A 22,184-nucleotide genomic window follows, 5' to 3' on the forward strand; every position below is an offset into this window, starting at 1 on the left:
CTCTCTCTTGTTGCTTACCTGCACATCTGCTACAGATACAGCCTGGTAGCCATGTCCTTTTAAACTTGACCAGCCTGGTCAGGAGTTGAGCTCCTGAGCCATGACTGGTGATAAACATTAATGTCCCCACCCAGAGTACATACTGTGTCCTTGGCATGCTCTGTTTCTTCCACGTGCTATTTAGCATGGAGAATTACTGATTTATCAGTAGAGGAAGGCAGCGTAAGAAGGTGATGTTTCTTTTCATGGGTTTAATTTGATGCCATCAGACTTTGTGGGGTCTGGAGTTAATGTTGAGAGCTAAATACTGCTGTTACATGACCTCTGGTAGGTCAGGACATGACTGTGGTGTCTTGGCCCTTGAAACTTTTGTTCAAAGATACAAAGAATATGACTAACATTTTGCTTTTGGCTCCAGTTTTGCATTTTGATGATTCTTCATACTGAATATAACATTTAAACCTCTTTATTCCATGCTAATAATTGCTGCACTTCATATTTTTAGACATAACCTCTTCCTTTCAGATGTAATTGTTATACCACTTGCGTGCAAAAACTCAAAGATGATCATGGTGGAATGTTAGTAAATTTATTTCAAAAGGCAGTAAATTTAAACTGCCGGGAGGACAAATGTGAAGAATAATCTGAATATGAATAATAAACATATTGCGATCCTAATTTAGCAATAATTTATTCAGGTGAATGTTAGAAATTAAGAATTAATTGGCTGCAATGACTGTTTCCAGGAAGCTTGTCCTGAAGTTGGTTTGCGATAAAGATCATTTCAAAATTTGTGAACAGGGCACAAGAAGGAGCACTGAGGGTCAGTTCTTGAGGAAGAAAAATCCTTTGCTTCGAGAGCAGAATAACGATAGAAGTTGACAGATGTGGTGCAGACATTGGCAGGATAGAGATAGCCAAAAGTAACCCAGTGAAGATGAAAGCTCTGTTAGCTACAATGAAACAGGAGCTTCTGACAAAGAACAAAAACTTTTTAGACAGTTTCTTCTGCCCACTCTATGCCTCAGAAAGCTGATAAATTATTTAAGATCTATGGACAAAAATAGAGACCTTTGAAATGCGGATTTGAATTGTATACTAAAAATCCCATTTGCCGATCACTAGACAAATTAAGAACTCAGCTAAGAAGAATTATAATTCTTTAAAAGTGACATCCAAATAAAGAAATGGCAGTTTTTGGCCAGTGCAGAAACTGTGAAGATCGCTTCTGGAAGGTGAAGTGGAGGGTAGCAGAAAGAAATGTTGATGGCTGGACAATGTGTATAATTGGATAGTTGCACAAGAACTAAGGTGGATGTGTGAGGATGGTGCAAGAGTGATAATCGATATGCATAACAACAGATCTCTTGGCAGATGTACAGCAAACTCTTCAATAACTGGCACCTATGGGACTGGGAGTGTGCAGTTGACTAAGAGATACATGTAATCAATGTAAAACATACACTTAGTAACAGAAACATAATGCGGGGGTATACATATCACTGTTATACTTTATTTACAACATAAATCACTTAAATAATAATGCAACTTCACCTTAAGTAAAACTTACTGGCAGAGATCCTTCTCACTCGCATCCTGACTGACTACTTGGTCATGATAATACAGTAAACCTCCAGGCTTTCAGATATGTAATTTTTGCTGGTTTATTGAGTGTCAGTTCATAAGTTGCCGGTTAAAACAATGTTTGCTTAGTTTCAAGCAGCAGCAATATTGGTGGTTTCAAGAAAACATTAAACTGAGGTGTTATTGTATGTATTTACTAATAGTTTGTTACAGTGTTAACTATTGTTTATATGTCTTTTTAATCCAGAATATCTTTGCAATGTTGAAACATTCTTGCTAGTTCCTAGTTCAAGAGAAATTGGAGTTGACTAACCAATTCTGACCTTGCCAGTGACAATCATATCTCCATGAAAGAATAAAGCTGTGACCAGTTATATTTGGTTCGGGAATTGGCCTGTTCAGCCACAAGAAGACCTAATACAGAAACTTGTGACCCTGTGTTAATGCCATACTTGCATCAAAGTACAGTCAATAATGATGGAATCATACAAATTGGGAATATACTACGTTAGTTCGTCTCAGCTGTCAGGTGATGTCAGAGCTTCTAAGCAAGAAATAAAGGAGGGTGTAAAATATCAAGATAAAATGAAGCTTCCTTTGCAGTACTGACCTACTTGTCGTTGGTAGTAAGCCAATGTATGTGCGTTAATCGAGGACAGAATGGAGTTCGGAATTAAAGGTGTCAGCATCTAGGCTTACGTGAAGTGACACGTGATTTTGGCAACCGGTGACTTGCTGATGTCTACTCAACCAAAATTTGACATGATGCAGGTCCTTCACATGTTTAAAGGAGGAAATTTGAAGAACATATTCATTTTATCTGGACATTTCCAGTTGAATTTAATCTATTCTTAATTGTTAGTTTTCGTTTCTGCTTTGCTAAAAGTATCACATTCAGCATAATGAATGAATCAAATTTTTCTGCCAGTGCAATATTTAGCCTTTGTCCAGAAAATGTCACATTTAAGATGCTTTCATTGAACGCTAAATATCATGAAAAAGGCACTAGCAATGACAAAAGGGCAGAATCATTTTTCCTAAGCTTTATGCTGAGGTAGTGATTGTGAACATTTAATGTTGCAACTTTATTGCCAGCTTTGTGTGCCGGTGAAATAAAATTGGTGGGATACCTATGAAAACTTAGGGCACACAGTGATCTTTCTCTCACAGTTAGAAGAATCACTTCTTTTTCTACATTGTGCTCTTACTCATCATCACAAGATCATTACCAAATATAATTTTGAGATATGCAGTTTTAAAAATAAGTTCTTTTTCTGAGATTTTTTTCTGTGAGTAAATGCATCCTACAGTCTCTTGCTTCAGGATGTATCAACCTAGCTTGTATTGAAGCTAGAACAATTCCTACAGCATTACAAATAATCCCTTTAAAAGACTTCAAACACACCGTATGCTGTTGTTAATGTCTGGCCAGAAACATTCGGAAACATTATTGAAAAAAGTAAATGCTGCATTCTCATTGAGCTTAATTCTAGCAGTGGTAGTATTTCTCCTCTTTGGAAGTTTCTATATACATTCACATTACCATGAATTTAATATTGTTCTTTTGGTCATTTAAGACCATAAGACATAGGAGCAGAAATTAGGCCATCTGGCCCACTGAGTCTGCTCCTCCATTCAATCATGGTTGATAAGTTCCTCAATCCCATTCTCCCGCTTAGCCCCTGTAAGCCTTGATCCCCTTGATAATCAAGAACCTATCTATCTCAGTCTTAAAAGTACTTGGTGACCTGGCCTCCAGAGCCTTCTATGGCAGTGAATTCCACAGATTCATCACTCTCTGGCTGAAGAAGTTTCTCTTTATCCTTTTAAAAAAAGCTTCATCCTGTGTTGTAAATCATTGTCTCAAGTCAGTTTGGAGAAGTTTCAAGTATCTGACTCAGTCCTATTTCATTTTATGCAGTCCTGTATACCCTGCTTGTGAAACTTTTTTCAGGATAGCATTCCTTTAGCTACTAACACCTTAGAAATAGATATAGTGAAGTTGGTGAGCATAAATGCAAAATTTTAAATATAAAGGAACAAAATCAATGTCATGTTTTAAAGTTACGTTAGAACCATAGAATCCCTTCAGTATGGAAGCAGACCACACTGACAATCCACACTGACTCTGAAGAGCATTCTAGACCAACTGCCTTATCCTTTTCTGTAATTCTGCATTTCCCATGGCTAATCCACTTAACCTGCACTTCCTTGGACACTGCGGGCAATTTAACATGGCCAGTCAACCTACGCTGCACATCTTTGGACTGTGGGATGAAACTGGAGCAACCAGAGGAAACCCACACATGCTCGGAGAGGATGTGAAAACTCCACACACGCAGGGTAGAATCGAACCCAGGTTCCTGTCTCTGTGAGGCAGCAGTACTAACCACAGAACCATCATGCTGGATCAGGTTGATCAATAACTGTTGTGTGTGCTCTCTGTTAGAGAACCTTTGTAGACCATAACATTGATTACACAAAGTCCAGATAATCTCCCATATTTCAAAAAGTATGTGACTAGAAAGTACTGTTCGTATTCAGAATTGAACAGGTAATGCGTCCAGTTCTGGGCGCCCTATTATAGGAAAGATGTGGATGCTTTGGAGAGGGTTCAGAGGAGGTTTACCAGGATGCTGCCTGGACTGGAGGGCTTATCTTATGAAGAGAGGTTGACTGAGCTCGGTCTCTTTTCATTGGAGAAAAGGAGGAGGAGAGGGGACCTAATTGAGGTATACAAGATAATGAGAGGCATAGATAGAGTCGATAGCCAGAGACTATTTCCCAGGGCAGAAATGGCTAGCACGAGGGGTCATAGTTTTAAGCTGGTTGGTGGAAAGTATAGAGGGGATGTCAGAGGCAGGTTCTTTACGCAGAGAGTTGTGAGAGCATGGAATGCGTTGCCAGCAGCAGTTGTGGAAGCAAGGTCATTGGGGTCATTTAAGAGACTGCTGGACATGCATATGGTCACAGAAATTTGAGGGTGCATCCATGAGGATCAATGGTCGGCACAACATTGTGGGCTGAAGGGCCTGTTCTGTGCTGTACTGTTCTATGTTCTATGTTCTAATGTTATTATGCCAATTCCTGATTCTAATTAATTCATGAAATAAGTCATAATATCTGCATTAAAGTGGGCAGCGGAGTACTAATGTAAATGTTTTGTATTCATAAGCTTGGATTATCAGAGCTAATTTCTTCCCTTTTGCCTTTTTAGAAATGAAAAGGCTGGTGTAAATGCATATTAAAAATTGAATTTTTCTGGTTGAACTTTTCGGTTTTTCATATGATGGAAGGAACGCAGGCGAGTGATTAAAATACTGGTGTGGCCTCTCCTGCCACTGCCAATTTTCATCAAGATGGGGGACGGCCAGCCCTACTAACCTACCTGATCTGAGTGGAATTTTCATTGTTAAAAAATTAATTGAGATCTTGTGAGAGATGTGGTGAAATATTTACAGAGCTGCAATAGGCAAAGCAAGTGCCGAAAGGTGGACATATGGCAGGAAGCAGTTGGGAGTGTAATTTGAGTAGACATTGGTAGCAGAAGACTTATGGTCAGATCCAGTGCTGATAAGGAACAATCTCGGTAATAAAAGGCACATTCCAGAGAAGGAAGTCTTGAGTATGCAATAAGGTCCATATCATCACATTGATCGTGCTGTTTAAAGCAGTGTTATTTATAAATGATGAAAAGCTAATATCACAGAAGAACTTGACTTTCCAGGGAGACATATTTGTGTCCTTGCCATGCTGTGCCAATACCATGAAAGTCAAATGACTTGAACATCATCTAATTCCTTCCAAGGATTATCTGTGGCCCTTGATGGCATTTTACCAATAGAGGTGCACATTGCAGCTCATGGTTCACTGAGGCTCTATTTTTGAGTGTTGGGCAGTACTTTCAAATCTAGACAGATGAGGCTTCAGGCACAGAGGACTCTGGATTTAGGTTGGATCATTGGATTACCTCAGGCTGTCAGATTGTATCCATTTGGCTGTCAAAGCACGAACTGAATGAACAGTGTGAGTCATTTTCAGGAAAGGCTTCCAATCTCGCTACATTTAAATGAAGAACAGCCACAACAAGCGTCCCCTATACATGTTTGCTTTCTGTCTTTATAGTTGACATGACTGCTTCATCTTCTGGTAATTCAGTTTGCGGCAACCTTTCCTTCCATCTCCCATTAGAGTGTAGTTCAATTCAGGGCAACAAGAGAGACAGAAGAGGTTGCTGCTCATTCTCTACTTAAACCAGAGACAAAGAGGCGCAAATATGCTACAACTGAAATCATCTTCACATTGGGGCCACTGCTGAACGTGCTGTCAGACTTCTGGAAATGTACTTCCTGTGAGACTGGATTTGTCGGGTGATACATTGCACATTTTGGCAATCTGCTGTGTAGCCCGTACGTGCTTTTGTGCGACTGTGTTCCTTAACAATTTTGTGTCTCTAGAAGTACATGCCGTATTGGAAATGAGGAAGATGCAACACAAGAGGTTCCTTTGCTCTGATGTATGGATTCAGCCCGCAACTTGTTGAAATGTACTCACATCACAGATCATTTGATTCAGGATTCTTCAGCAGATCCCCGGAAATAAATGTTAAGATTAAGTCACTTTGCCTGTGAGAGCATTTCCATCAAAGATTGTATTTGAAAGTGATGTATAACATATTGGTTTTTCATTGAAACATAAGCACATAGTCCAGCAGACTTGATTTTAGCAATAACACCAAAGTTTATTGCATGAAAGAAATGAAATTAGAACAGAACAAACCAAGATATTTACATAAAACAATTTGAAGGATTTATAAACAAACAGCAAAACAAAATTCCACATATTCCAATGCTACAACTTTACAATACTCAAATATCAGAGACAGAGAGTTACCACCTCTGTCATTCGTTCAGGTATGACTTAAATGCTTCCTTCTACTCCCACGCTTGACAGTTTAATAATCTTTTCCTTCATTCTTCACACAAATGAGTTCAAACTTTCTTGGCTTCAAATGACTCCTTCAAATTTCTAACCTAACACTTCTGACTCAGTCACTTTCCAACTACAGTCTTGCTGTCTCATACCCTTTCTGCTAACTACTCTGAACCAACTCACATCTCAATGAGAAGCTGTTTTTATATCGAACCTCTCCTGTGAACTGCTGTCAAAAGCATGCCAATCTTAGTTTTCCCTTAAGTAAAACAAAAACCGAAGTTATTTTAAACTAAAAGCAAGTTAATGGCATTCAGTGTTTACTCTCTCTGATCTTAAAACCCTTTACAATCAAAACACATTCCCATCATTGCTCCAGGAAGTCATAGCCACTTGGTCTCTGACACATGTCAGCTTAAAATTGTGACTCCAGAAATACTGTCAAGTTGATTATTAAATCCCTCCCTGTGTACACATCATAAACCACATGCCACTCATTCAAAATTCAAACTCTAAAATAAATAACATGAATAAATTTCGCACCTTACATTACCAAGTCATGAACGCGTCCTGCATATTTGGGATGTTCACCTGTCCAGAGTTTTTACTATCACCATTCGAATGTTTCCCTTCACTCAGTGCCTGTTCTGTCCTGACCATACACAGAAGGAAGATCAAATGTCTGTCTTCAAATGTCAATATTGACATGGTGTTCAAAAACACAAAAAAATCTTAATTATGGGTGAAAAAAAAACCACATCAGATACTCTATGCTGTAGTTTCTGTGCTCAGTCACTTTTAGACATTCCTCCTCCTTTCATATGAGATGCATATGATGGTAATCTGGCCTTTCAAATGCCTGTATTAGTTACTTGCACATTAATGCAACAGCAGCCTGGAGCTTGTCCCTGCTCCAGAGGTCGTCCGTCTGTTAGAAGGTACAAAAAGACAGCACCTTCCCTCCTGAGTGACTGCCTCATCCTTTGGATGGCTGGAGTTGGAAACCAGTTTATGGTTCAACTGACAACTTGTCTAAACTTTCTCCAAGCCATCTATACTACTGATTGATTAAAACTACAGAGTGTGCTGTGCAACGTCAGAGCGCGATCCTTGCATGCACTTGAATGTGATCCTTCATGTGAATCCTGATGATGTTGATCACCCTCTGAATGGGGGAGTTCATGTGCTCAAAGTCCTGAGTCAGGGTTGTGCACGCGAACTGATTAAAATACAGATGCTCAAGGTAGAACTTCCTTTGCTGTGAATTTGGTGGACTTGCATCTATTTCTAGCTGCGCAAGACTATTTTTATCCTTTATCCTCCATCCTCCAAGTAGGAACATCTGCAGTTGCCTTTGCCTATGCCTTCTCCTGCTGTCCACCCTCTTCTGGTACATCTCCGTTATAATTAGGGTGCCATGAGGACCCACAGTTGAATTTGAGCTTGAGGAGGCTACATTTATAAAATGTGGCCATGCTTGTTCTGAAGCTTTCTCTGATTCTTTTTTGTCCAGTGATGGTACAGGAATCTTTGCACTTCGCTGTCAGAACCTTCAGAAGGGCCACTGGTGATCTCAGCTATTTTGTGAAACATGGTAGTTATGGAATGAATTAAGCTTTCAGAAAGTTAGTGAGATATTTATTTCTTCAGGACTGTGTGGGAGTTTTGATGATCTTGTCTTTGGGTTGATGAATGTGATTCTGGCTTATTGTATTCTCTGCCATATCCATCCATAAACGCCATTCACCCTTTTAATCTTTTCCTGCTTGTAATTTGTAGATATGCTGGTCTATTACAATTCATATGTAAGTAATACTGTACTAAATTAGCTTTTACTACTTTGGCTCAATTGCTGTACAACTAATTACAGCTCATTTACATCCATGCCATTAATTATTATGTGCATTCTCTTTGGACTGTGCATATTCATTAAACTTCACTACAGTGATATTTATAGCATTGTCCTTGACTTATCCTTTAACAGCTTAGTTTTTTTTCTTTGTATCGTTATATCTGATTTGAGAGTTATAGTAGTTGTTCGCTACAAGTAGATTACCATCAGTGGAAGAAAAGTTGTGATTTGCATTCCTGTCCTGGTCACTTTATTTTGCTAGAAGTACCTGTTTTTTTATTTGGAGTGCATTTTTTTCTTTGAAATTAAATGATGACTGTATTTGGTATCTAAAATTAAATGATAAGTGAAACATGACTGCTGTTTCCATCTCGTGTCAAATTATAAACTCCTTTGGTATTATTTAAGACATTTTAATTTGTTGCAATATTGCTTGGACTAATTTATCCAGCTAAAATTAAATATTTTTCTTTCTTCCTTTAGGTCGCATGCATGCAGTTAATTAATGCTTTGGTCACATCTCCAGATGATCTGGATTTCAGGATACACTTGAGAAATGAATTCTTACGTTGTGGATTGAAAAAGATACTTCCCGTAAGAAGAATTAAGAGTTCATTCTGTTACTATGTGAAAAACAAACTAACAAAAATGTTTGAGAAAAACATTAATAGGGTTATAAGACTTCAGTGTGGCCTGTGATGATTGAAATTAAATAGTCACAGGTATGAAAGTGTTTCAGCTCACAAAGGTTTCAGGGAGGTTTTCAGGGGAATCATAAATGAAGCATTTTTAAAAGAAAAGTTCTTTGTGAAGCTTCACAAGCTCCTTGTTAAAGGCATTTCGTTGAGTATTGCTATTTGATTTTTCTGATATCGCAGGTCTTATATGTAGGGCTGGTAGGGAAGGCAAAATGTATTTCTACTGACTGTTCAATTTTGAGTGACATTTCATTTATTCGACTGTGTATGTTATTACAGTGCAAATCAATTTGTATTGTATAGAAAGCCTTGCATGTGATTTTGATGAAATTGACATTATTTCACAAAAGAAAAGTTAGTAAGGAACATTGGCTTTGAAGACAGGGAGAATGTGGAAACAGGTGTCAAGTCCAAAATTGAGAAACTTAACGAAGTCCATCGTTCATATTACTTTGTGATGTGTTCCATATCACATGCAATAAATTTCTCCATATCTAGCAAGGTATTAGTCGGAAGGGAAGTCTCACCTTGACTTGATGTATGCTTGGTATTTGCTATTGGTTCGGTGGTAGTAGCTTATTTATGATTATTGTTTCTGGAGGAATTGCTTCATTTACAGTTGCAAAGGAAGCTCTTAAAATAATGCTTTTAATGCAGTGTTCTGTTGGCTTTAACTACACAAGTTTAAATCTTTTCTTAATCTTTGGTAATGGCTGGACTGGTACAAGAAGCTTAAATAAGTTCAAATGCAACTGTGTAGCAATGTGAACATGAACAAGGCATTCACTAATATCTGGTCCAAGCCCAACTTCCTTTTGTTCTTCAACTTTCATACAATGTGTATATGAGTGTGTTTTTGGAATTTTTAGGTCCTGAAAGATAAAGAAAATGAAGAACTAGATATTCAATTAAAAGTGTTTGATGAAAACAAAGAAGAAGACTTCATTGAGGTGTCGCATCGACTGGAAGACATCCGGTCTGAGATGGAATATCCTTATCAAATCATTGTTTTTTTTGTTTCTTCAGATTACTTCACCGTGACAATTATTTTCTACTTTTGAGCTCGTTGTTTTATCAACAAATTATAGTAGGAAAGCATTGTCATGTTAAAATAGTGACAGTGGAGAATATTTCATTGCAAGCTGTAGAAGCATATTATTTTATTACACATTTAAATGTGAGAAGTGTGCTTGTATTTTTAACTTAATTAAAGTGATCGCACAAATAGACCTGCCAACCCCATCTTCGGTTGAACAGTCATCTCTAAGTTGTATTTTTAATTACGGATTCTAGTTAATGAACAAAGCCATTCATTAGATATTCCCTAAAGTCATTCTTTTCCCAAGCATATTGTATTAATGCAGTCTGTTTCTTTTTGTTATTTTTGGCAACTGTGTGCATCATAGACAAATCAATATGTCTTTTTTAGTTGCAAGTGTGAAAGTAAATGAGAAAACAGAAACATCATATAATGATGTTACTTATTACAGAAAAAAACCTCTAACTACAATAATTTGCTGCATAAAAGATGACACAATTTTTCTGGTCCCATAGCCATCTTTTTGTATGTACTTTCTGTGTAAGTCAAAGCATCTGCTGTCTCATCCAGGAAATGTTGCCTTATAATTAGTAGTTAATTTTTCACCAGTTTCTGAAACCAGGGCACAAAGGTTCAAACAGGTGATATGAACTGTCCTTTGAAGATGTGTGGGGACTTTAAGACATACCCACTCTTTGCGTTGGATGCTGATGACATTTCAGAACAGTGACTTTTAGAACATAGAACATAGAACATAGAAAAGTACAGCACAGTACAGGCCCTTCGGCGCACGATGTTGTGCCGTGGAATAATCCTAATCTAAAAATAAAACAACCCAACCCACATTCGCCTCAATTCACTGCTGTCCATGTGCATGTCCAGCAGTCGCTTAACTGTCACTAATGACTCCGCTTCCATGACAATTATGGCAAACTATTCCATGCGCACTCAATTCTGTGGATGAAGAACCTCCCTCTGAGATCTCCTCTATACCTTCCTCCTAACACCTTAAAACTATGACCCCTCGTGGCAGTCAATCCTGCCCTGGGGAAAAGTCTCTGGCCACCGACTCTATCCATGCCTCTCATTACCTTGTACACCTCGATCAGGCCACCTCTCTTGCTCCTTCTCTCCAGAGAGAAAAGTCCGAACTCTTTTACACTTGATGTGTGAATTGACACCGGATTTTGGAAGTTTTTGTTGATAAGACTTCCAAGTGTCAACTTATGTGCCAACAATTTGAGATGTCTAATCTATTTGGTTGATTAATGGCATTTTTTATTATTGTTTTGAATGGATAGAACAAAGGTAAATGGATATTAAGTGATTTGTCAATGAAGATGAGACCATTGTCAGCAACTGGCTAATTTGTCACTAACAGGATCATAATTTAGTTATATTATTCTTTCTCATGAAATCTAATTATGCATGGAATATATGCATGACTTGCTCAGCTTCTCTAATTCAAGCATTTTTTTTAGCTTGTAGTTCAGTGTAGTTTGGTTTAGCCATTCATTCATTAATGTGCTCTTCCTGTTTTTTAAAAAAAGATAGTGTGCCTCATTCCAATTGATTCTGTCTGTTACTGGTGCAAGATAATCTTTGAAACTGTTTTCACTGTCGTGAAATGCCTCACTTTTTAGTCATGAAATATATCTAATAAGTTCAGTTGGTTTATACTTTGAAACAAACTACATGAGGATAAACTTATTCCTTTTTGGGAAATAAAGACTTATTTCAATTACTTCTATATTTATCAACAGAGAGTTTGTTGTGATAGTTTTCTGTGTTGCATTTATTCCAGAAATCTCCATATAAATAACATCTTGACCATCATAATATCCACAGATGCTTCACAGAATCAGATCTGATTAGACATGAACCACATTGACAAATACAGGACAGGTGTCCAAATGCATGGATGGAGAATTGTCTTTTAAAGAGCATCTCAAAGTCCACTAAAGGAGGAGAGAAATGTTTCGGGGGCTGAAGGTGTAAGCAATAACATCCAAAGTTGAAGGCACAGTTGCTTGTAGTGGAACAGCTATATTGAGAATACAGAAGAGGCCAGAATTAGAAGAACAAGGAGATTTCACAGGGCTGTGAACTGGAGAATTTTATAGCAAAAGGAACCGATGACATGGAGGGATATGAAGATGAAAATGTGAATTTTTAAATTGAAGTGTTCCCAGACAAAGTGACGCTGAAGGTGATAGTTAAATGAAGTTAGGGTATGACCAGTGGAGATTTAAATGATTTCAAGTGTATTGTGGCACTGTGTGTTTATCCATTCAGAAGTGTATTGGATTTGTTGAGTATATAGGCAACGAAAGCACAGATGAGAATTTTAGCAGCCAATGTACCGAGGCAGAGTACGGTAGTGTTAGAAAGGTGAAAGTAGGCAGTCTTGGTGACAGAGTAGATTTGGATCAGAAGCTCATCTCAAGATCAAATGCCACAATAGATCTAATTTGTTGAAGATTGAGCAGACAGAAATCAGTATTGGAAAAATGTTTTCAAATTTTATACTTTGAGGTGTGAACTTGACTACTTTTTTTAAAAAGCTGGAGTTGGAAATATTTTGGACATTGCTCCACTTTATTTCCTAATGTAATAAGTACAAATATAAATCTAATGCACATTTTATTAGCTTTTTATCCTTAACTCCATTTTACTGACATGAATGAAGTGTACCATCTGCTGTCTAATATGGTGAAAGACACAGCAGCGGAGAATTATTTTCTCTCAATGCTGCAACACCTACTGCTCATCAGGAATGATTACTATGTCAGGTGAGAGGTCATGCTAAGTGGAATTTTTGATATTTTGATTGCCAATCAAGTGTCATGACAATAACCAAGTATTAAACATTGTTGCAATGTTATTTGCATAAATTAATGAGATGCCCAGTTTTTGTAGTGCACTATATGTCTCTTAGAGAAAATGGCTTTTGACCAGGTTATGTTCAGTTCATCCAAGTGAATATTGTAAAAATAATGTATTCAACCAAGCTTGAATTTATTAACACAAAGGAAAGTGTAATTTTCATCAAGTTACAGAAATGTAGATGAAAGCAAACCTGAGAATCTAGGAATAGTTCTTTTCCTACTACCTTATTTTATGACATTTGATTCTTTTATGTCTATGCTTCACCAAAGAGAAAAGGAGCCATGTTTCAGGGGGAGGTAATTAAAATTGACTTTCTAAGAGAGGTGGTTTATGAAATACAATGGAACTGTGAAGACATTGGGGCACCCCAGTGGCTTACTGGTTAGCACTGCTGCCTCGGTGCCAGGGACCCAAGTTCGATTCCACCCTCAGGCGACTGTCTGTATGGAGTTTGCACATTTTCCCTGTGTCTGCATGGGATTCTGCTGGGTGCTGCAGTTTCCTCCTGCAGTCTAAAGAAGTGCACGTTAGGTGGATTAGCCATGCTAAATTGTCCATAGTGCGGACCTGTTGGGCCGAATGACCTATTTCCATATTGTAGGGATTTTATGATTTGATATAGTGACTCCTTGTGACTTTTAGTGAAAAATGGGGTAAGTCTTTTAAACCTAATGAATGTTTCAATGCAAGTTATTAATCCTTCATTTTAAAAAGAAACTGATATCCAGTTCAATTTTTTGCATGTCAATTTCGGGTTTGACTTTTCTAAGATAGCCTTCGAATTTTTAACAATACATGTACAAATCTTGAGAAAAATATTTTTTGAAAAGTTCATACCTTGACCATGATGTGATTGAATATGAACTTTGTATTCAGTTTATTTAATACTCTTTTGAATTCATTGTAAAACTTTTAATGGGATTTTGTGTTGGGCTATTTCTGATTAGTACCGTGTAAAAGTCATTTTTGGAATTGTGCTTCTAGACCTCAGTATTACAAGATAATTGAAGAATGCGTTTCGCAGATAGTATTGCATCGGAATGGAGTAGATCCCGACTTTGAATACCGTAAACGATTAGATGTAGATTTTAGTCATCTTATAGGTATGTTTGAATACTTGTTCAGCTTTTGATTGAACATTCAAGCTGTGTTAACAATTTTGAAATTTTTATTCTGTTCAAATTTTCTATTGCTTTGCTTCTCAGCTGTAATTTTGTGAAAGCTCCAAACGTGTATGCATAGTAGTATGATATACTTCAGAATAAAATAACACTAATAAGTAAACATTTTCATCAATGGGGAAAAAAAAGTAGTTAATTCAGTCATCACTGAACCAGCCAATATGATAGAATAGAGCCATACCACATACATTTGAACTAATCTGATCCTAGGGTACAGACCACTGCTGTTGTCTCTGCAGTAACAAACTGGTGTGCAAAATAAGCTAATAGCTCAGCTTTTCTGATGGGTAGATAATCATTTCTGACAAAGAGATGGGGATTTCACATGGGGATCCCGTAAAGTCCCCACTGAGGCAGACTTTCAAAAAGTTGAATATTCTACTGGGCAGTTCCCTACGTCTGGATACCTGTGAATGTATGTATTTAATTACAACTAAGTAAATAGTTAGTCAAAAATGATAAACTATTGATTACATGGTCTAACTTCCAATCCCCCAGTATAGCTCACTGCTTTTCCCAGCCCAACCACTTTGGAACTGAAACTTCCTCTGACCTGATAACACCTCCTCCTGTACTAACGCTGCACCCCTTTACCCCTTTCGTGTTCTGATGCCAGCACGCCTGTCCACTTCTCCCTATCACCTATTGATGGATCTTTATACCTGATGTTTCAGCAATCAGTTGCATATCAGGCCCAGTTGCCATCTTGCATCCTGACACTCATATTCCATCTGAGCTCACACGCAGATGCTCTGATGTACCACACATGATGGTCAGTGTGTCAACACAGATTGCACCAGTAACTTCTGGTTCTGGAAGTCACTATTTCACATGGACCTCAGCGGTCCACACAAAGAAATAAAAAAATGTTAGACAAAATTCTGCCTTCCACTTCACCTGTTTGACACCCTACTGCATAACTACTTAGCCTCGAATACACTCCTGAAGAAACCCTAATCGGAACCTTCTGTCAGATCTGCAGATGATTCAGTTTTGTAAAACAAAACATGCAGAGTAGCAATCTGTGATTGTTACTTCTCAGAAAATCCGCCAGATATTCTTTGTTAATTGTTGGATAAAAATTTAACCCAATAAGTTGAGTTTTTTTGTGGATGTCCATACACAGTCACAGTTTAGAATGAGCAAGTTCTTGCTTATTCTAACTATCATTCAGATAATGTCAGAAAGTACAAATGGTAAGATAGTGGAAAGCATTCAAAACTGCTTTATTCAAATCCAATGAAATGAGAGAATGACTAATGCAGAAATTTGGAATAAATTGTGAAATTAGCTGCAAGATGTTTTATTAACTATGTTATTTTATTCAGATTCAATTTTGCAAGTTCCTTAGTTGAAATATGTGTGCATTAACGAAGTTTTTAAGAAAGAAGTATTATGATTTCTAATGCTACATCACACAATTAGATCCTGAACTTTTTTATGGAGGTTTCCAGGAACATTAAGTGGATTTCCTAAAAATTATTCTCACTATTAAATGACAAGTTGTACAACAGCAAAGACTTGAATAACCTGGGATTAGCAAAATTTCAGAACAACATTCATTGATGCCGTGTTATTACTGTCTTTGCATTATGTTGAGTTTGTCATCCCACGATAGTAAATATTTTTTATAGCTCTGGTAACAAAACTCCCTAGCAGGTGGGTGAGCTGTTTTTATTTGGTGTATTCTGAAGGTTTATGTATAACCTTTGCACAAATATTGGCTGTCGAACAGAATTTTCTTTGTTCTAATGAAGTTCAGTTCAAATGCAGTTTTTTTCTTGTAAGATGCAAGAAAAGTTGGAACACAAAATCAATTGGTCTATCTCAACAGATCAGTGTGTTGACAAAGCAAAAGTAGAAGAAAGTGAAAAAAAGGCATTAGAATTTTCCAAAAAGGTAGGTACCAAAAAAAAACTTGAAGCCATAATTTACTAAATTTATTATTGTAAAAAAAAGTGCATTTTTGGTGCAGGCCATTGAGTGTGAAGCAGGTGGGGGCTTTTATTTCAAATTCATGTTATGTTAATATGATCAAGCCACAATTTGTACCATATTACAGATATCAGCATTGCTTATATATCAGAATGTTCTGAGTGCCATTTAAACAAATTTAGAGTCTCCAGTTTGAGGGGAATAGTTTCAGCACTACAAAAAGATATTAGAAAGTAGAAACTCTACAAGAAATGATTTAATTTCATAATCCTGTCTCTTTCCTTCTGTATTGTACAATTACAAGAATGATAGCTTTTTGCAGAGTTGTATATTCTTTCCTAAGTCTTTAGGAGTCAGTCCAGTTTTAAACAAAGAAGAAAGGTATTTGTCCCTTGCACTTTTCTATCCATCATCAGGGACTTATCTGTTTAATTATATATTCCTGCTGTATTGCCACCACTGTCTAAAATTTCTTCATTCAAATATATATTTAGATTTATTCATTACTGTGAACTGCTAGTTGAGTTTGGTTTGGAACGAGCAGGATGGAGAAAAATCTCGGGTATACGTCTAAATCCAAGCATGAGGAAACACAGCTCTGCCAATAATATGACTGATGTGTTCCATCCAGCAAGTTCTTTTTTTTTGTTATTGAGAGGCTAATGCTAGGATAGCTTAAAGTTGAAGGAGTAGGAAGAATATTTGATGCATCCATGAAGAAAGCATAATGTTTTGAGGATAGATGATCCTTTAGATCCGTCATGTCTATCCCAGTTCTTTGCTGAAGCAATGTAAAATTGTACTGACACCTTGCTGTCTCCCTGCCTTTCTCTACTTAAAATATTTATCCAATCTTCCCTTACACGGTGGAATGTTGTGATCTCCTCCACAGCCATACTTCTGACAAAGCAGTCTATGCTCCAAAAAGCCCCTCTATGAAGAAATTCCTCCTAATGTCTCGCCTCCCTCTTGTAGTGAAGTTGTATATTCCTCTTCATCGTTAACACTTCAAAAGGAAGGAATTATTATTCTTGATTTGCACAAGGAAAGCCTTATGACTTTAAAATTCTTCTCTAAAATATCGTGTTAATATTTTGGAGCCAATGGAAGTAGTTCCACTTTGTGAAGTTTCTGCTTATAAATTTCTAATCCCGGAGATCATTCTGGGTGAATCTATTTTGTGCACACTCCAGCTTTCATGTCTTTTCCTTTATGTAATGCAGCACCTAAAAATGTACCATTCTATTGTACAAATCTTTCATTCTTATGTTACTCTTTTAAATAGTGTTTGAGTGATTCCAATTTTGAGTTTCTACAGCATGTTGATTGTAGAATGCATGAAGTAAAATGCCTCCACACTTGCGTCCTGTTGCAGATTGAATTGAGATGAATCGTGATCTCATTACAGGGGCCAAAAAGGAGTGCCTTGAGGACTTGCTTTTTAATTGTCTTGAAATAGACTTCCCGTGTCAGTTTGAGTATAGAGATTTTTTTCTAATTTAGGAGCACTTCATGACATAACTGTGGGTAAAACGGGAAATGTTGAGCTTTTTGAATGAAGTTTCCGCTGATTTTTACATTTGTTTAATTTTTCAAGTGGAATGGAATTTCACATTAGCTTCAATCACATTGGGCTGGATTCTCCAAGCAATCTCAGTCAGATTGCCACTGTGCTCCAATATCTTCCCATAAAAATGGAGCTTCCTATTTCTGGCAGACTTTTCCTTCAGGAATGCAGAGTGTACCTTAACTGCAAGTGCGCCCTTGTGCAGGATAGTTTGGAAAGGCCAACCAGGCCCTCTTGTCGCAGTTGTTGCCATAATCTTTGATTTAAATGCCCAGTTATACAGACAGCCACTTAGGAGTGCTCCACTGAAAGGCTAAGCATGTAAGATAAGTATGAGGTGCCCTTCTGTTGCATGTAGGTCTCCCTACCTCTAGGACAGACTTGGGTTTAGTCACCTGCTCGAGAGTATGTAATAACATCTCTGAGCAGGTTGATGGGCATATAATTTGTAAGATTAATATGGGGTTATGTTGTCAGTTGGGTAGCGTACCCAGTGTTGTTGCATTTTTAGTGAATTAGGCCTGTTGGGGTGGGTGAATGAGGAAGTTGACTCCCAAAGGGGAGATAGGGATAGTGGGAGTATGTATTTGGACCCTGGGGAAAGAGGTGGGTGTCCAGTCTTGCTGCAGAGAGGGAGTGGTGAGTCACGCCCTGGTAACAGAAAGAGGTGTTGCATCAGGTCTTGGAGGGGAGGTGGGGTGTTGTCAGTTCCAGAAGTGTGTGAGGGTAGATACCAGGTTTGAAGGTGTCGGAAGGGTATTGCTGCACCTGGGAGATGAGATGATGTGTTGGATCCAAGCCTGTGTAATATGAGGTCTGGAGGAGAGGTGTTGTTGGGAGTGTGTTTGGTAGGTTGAGGGATCAGTTTAATAGTTACCCAGGAGTTTCATTTGGGTTTTAATCTTCTAAATTTTCATGCATAACTATTAACTCCAGCAGAATTCTCTGTTTTAAATGGATATTTTTGGAAGGCTTCAGAAGTTTCCCTTTGAAATCTGAAACCTCCTGGCCTTTCCTTTGGAGACTGTTATATTGGGGATTCCATAGGGGGCCTGATGTGCAACTCCTGTCTATCCTGGGGAAACAACAATCTGGACATTGAAACTTTCTCACCGTTATTTGATTTACTGTGATCTTAACCTGTTCATTGTACAAGTTAGGTGATTTAGTTGTTTTGTAGGTGGTGCAAATGCCCTTGTGATTCAATATGATTGTATTACTTGCAAACCAAAATGACAAATCTCTACCCAAAGCTTTATTGGCTGATTTTCACTTAAAATTGATGTTTACAGAGCTTGGCAGCTAGAGTTCTGCTATTTGCAATGCTTATTTTTGGATTGCACTGTGTTTTGGTCCTCCTTCCTTTCAATCAAGAATGATTTTCTGCAAATATCCAGTTGCTAATGGAGGGAATTGTTTGTTCGGAATTATCAATGATAAAATTAATTAAGTTGAATAGAAACAAAGAGTAGACTGCCAAAAGTGTGGCTTGGAATGTGAAAAATAAAGCAAACTGTTTTACTTACTAAGTGATAAGTTTATCTCATATACATATATGTATGTGTATATCGGTACATAGAAGTAAATGTTGCCATTAAACTGAGCGTACCTTGAAGGCTTTACTGGTATTTGTTTCAGTTTGATGAAGAATTTACAGCTCGACAGGAGGCACAGGCTGAAAATCAAAAGAAAGATGAAAAAATCAAAGAGCTTGAAACAAAACTCCATCAGCTGGAAGCAGAGGTAATAAATAGATGCTTCATACAATTTCTATAAGCTTACATGAGAATATTTAGATATTGTAAACAAGAACGGAAAGTATAGAGAATAAATTTTACTTTTTTTAGGCAACCATGTAATAATTTTGTTTTCAGTTCATGCCACAGTGATGATTTTTATTTCAATCAGTTCACGGGATCTGAGTATTAACAGTTTGGCAACAATCTTTGGCCAATCAAGCTTGAACAGCCGTACCAACAGGCTCAAGAACAGCTTCTTGCCTGCAGTTATCAGACTAATTTCAAATCTAATGTTGACCTTGTTTCTGTGGACCTCCTGTGCAATCATAACCTGGCATGCCTTGTTCTGTCTAAGCAGCCTATGATCTGTCCTTGCTTTCTATGATCTGCCTGTACTGCCTGCAAAACAAAACTTTTCATTAAAATTAGCTACATGTGAAAATAATAAATGAAATCAAATCATAATTGTCCTTGAATATTTCCAAGTTCGAGTGCTGAGGGGCTTGGAGGGAAACTTGCCAGTAGTGAGGTTCCCTTATCTCTGCTGTTCTTGTCCTTTGATCTGATATAGTTCCTGGTCTGGAAGTTGCTTTCTAAGAAACTTCGGTGACATGAATTGCATAGCAGAATAATGAAATTAATATGCAATCAAAATTCATAATTTCTTCAACCTCTGTGGAAAAATAGTCTGAGCAGAATATAGTGACATCACTGCAGTGACCAAAACCTTTCAAAATAAGTGAATTTGAGAGACCGATTGAAAAGGTCCTTCAACAGGATTACAAGATTCTAGGATTTGTGTGATGGTATACTAAAAGTGACATTGTCTAAACACTATTCAGTCAGAAGCATGCACTGTGAATTACAAAATAAAAAATCACCCGTTTAACTTAGCAAATAACTGAAAATGTCTCTCTATGTTTACTTTGTTACTTAAGTGTGCGCCAGGAACCAGTCCAAAGGCGTTTTTCAACTTTTTTTGGACAGCTAACTTGTTCTCTTTTCCAGTCAGGTAATTTCTAAATTCCTGAATTTAGTTCGACAGTGGATTTCTCTTTCCATCCAAAGGTTTTGCCAAAGAATATGGTATAATTGCCCATGGAGAGTGCACCATGAGATCACATGATTCTCAGCAAGCTTCAGCACAGCAGAGGACTTTTCAAACAACAGGATTAGCTTCCTGTGAGTCTTTGGGGAACAGTGCTTGAGAAATCTATGGTGCCACATGGTTGCTAGGTTCAGATGTTTCATCGAAAAGAGGGTCACAGACTTTGGTCTTGAGTTTAGAATGAGATTAATTTTCAATAAATAAGAAAGAAATTTATTGCAATTAGTAAGAAAAAATATTATTGGTAAATCTGCCAAATGTATTCGTGAAGGTGGTTTATAAAACAATTGCATTTTATTGAAAGGCAAAGGATGTTTCTGAAGTGATATATAACCTTGGTTCATGAGAATAGCTTGGACCAGTTATAAATCAATTGGAAAGTGTTTAAATAACCATGAAAGGCAGCCCATGAGTGAGGACTGGCCAGACAAAGCAACAAAAGATTCGCAAAACAATTAATGCAAATACAGGGATAAAGATCTGCAGCTAGTACCATGGGTGTAAACAAAGTTGGTTCATAAGTACACTTTAAAAATTGCCAAGAACAGGTGGGTCTAATTAATGTGATGCTGAGTGATAGAAAATATGAATAGTAAAAATTGCAATAATATTTAAATTCTTCTTCAGTGGAGGAAAATGCAATGCCAGTGATATACGAAAGATAAATGCGAGGAGAAACTGTCTAATGATAGAATAATAGGATTATTATGTCATTATAATTAGCCAGATAATATTGTTTTCCATTAATGCTGTTTCAAAAAAAAATGTTTAAGCATGTACTAGAAACTGGCTACAGGATTAACCTGTTGCTCAAAAAAATGCAGCATAGTTTAAATACAGACTAGCAACTTGCATGACATGTTGCAAAAATTAGACAAATCTACAATCAGGAATAATGTAAGTGCACTCAGCACGTTTCATGAAAGATAGATCAAACCCAACTAACTTGCTAGTGTTGTTGGAGGAATCGCTGAGGGGGCATCGACAGATTTGGTACATGAAGTTTTTTCAGGAATATGTGAGGAAATTCAATATATCAGATTGGTAAAATTGACATTGGGAGGAATATTGTTAAAATAGAGACTTTGAATAAGAAACATATCTGAAAGTGTAAGAAACTGATGTTTTTCTTATGAGCGTTGCCTTCTTTTCTCCGATTGGTGTTTGCATTTTATGTATCTGTATTTTGAAAAAGCAAAAACATATCCAAACATATAAATGCTATCACTATATGAGGTGGTATGAGGCAATGGGAAGGAGATTACAGTACTTAAACGAGTGACAGTCTCAAGTGTCATTTATGTGTGAATTATTATACATTGAGTAACAGGCCAAACTAACGTCTAATTGTAAAAATAAACTACTCAAATGAAGAAAGAGATTTGGGAGTTTTAAATGTTCATGGGCAAAATATTTTCCAGAAGACAACATCCTAATTTTTGGGGATACTTTTTAATTTTGGCTAAATAACTTCTTGGGTATGTTCTGTATTTGTGTTGACATGTAGGTTAAATGGGCTTGCAAAGAAACAGATTAAAGAATTATCTATATTTTCAGTAATAATCAATTGTGTATTAAAATTCAAATTACAACACTTATAGAGAATATTAAATTTCCTTGATGAAACATTGTTTAAATTGGTACAAAACAACTGGCTTAA

General features: G+C 37.2%; 1 protein-coding gene across 5 annotated transcripts in view; it reads left to right on the forward strand.

Moving 5' to 3' along the window:
* Positions 1–22,184, forward strand: part of diaph2 (diaphanous-related formin 2) — a 632,555-nt gene that overhangs the window by 234,012 nt on the left and 376,359 nt on the right. For all 5 annotated transcript variants that reach the window (XM_059651484.1, XM_059651487.1, XM_059651485.1 and 2 more), the window contains 6 exons: positions 8,852–8,962; positions 9,936–10,054; positions 12,781–12,897; positions 13,979–14,097; positions 16,010–16,074; positions 19,316–19,420. In XM_059651484.1, the coding sequence (XP_059507467.1) occupies positions 8,852–8,962; positions 9,936–10,054; positions 12,781–12,897; positions 13,979–14,097; positions 16,010–16,074; positions 19,316–19,420 (636 nt within the window). The remainder of the gene's footprint in view (positions 1–8,851; positions 8,963–9,935; positions 10,055–12,780; positions 12,898–13,978; positions 14,098–16,009; positions 16,075–19,315; positions 19,421–22,184) is intronic.

This window comes from Stegostoma tigrinum, chromosome 15, assembly GCF_030684315.1.
Source record: "Stegostoma tigrinum isolate sSteTig4 chromosome 15, sSteTig4.hap1, whole genome shotgun sequence".
Lineage (NCBI taxonomy): Eukaryota > Metazoa > Chordata > Chondrichthyes > Orectolobiformes > Stegostomatidae > Stegostoma > Stegostoma tigrinum.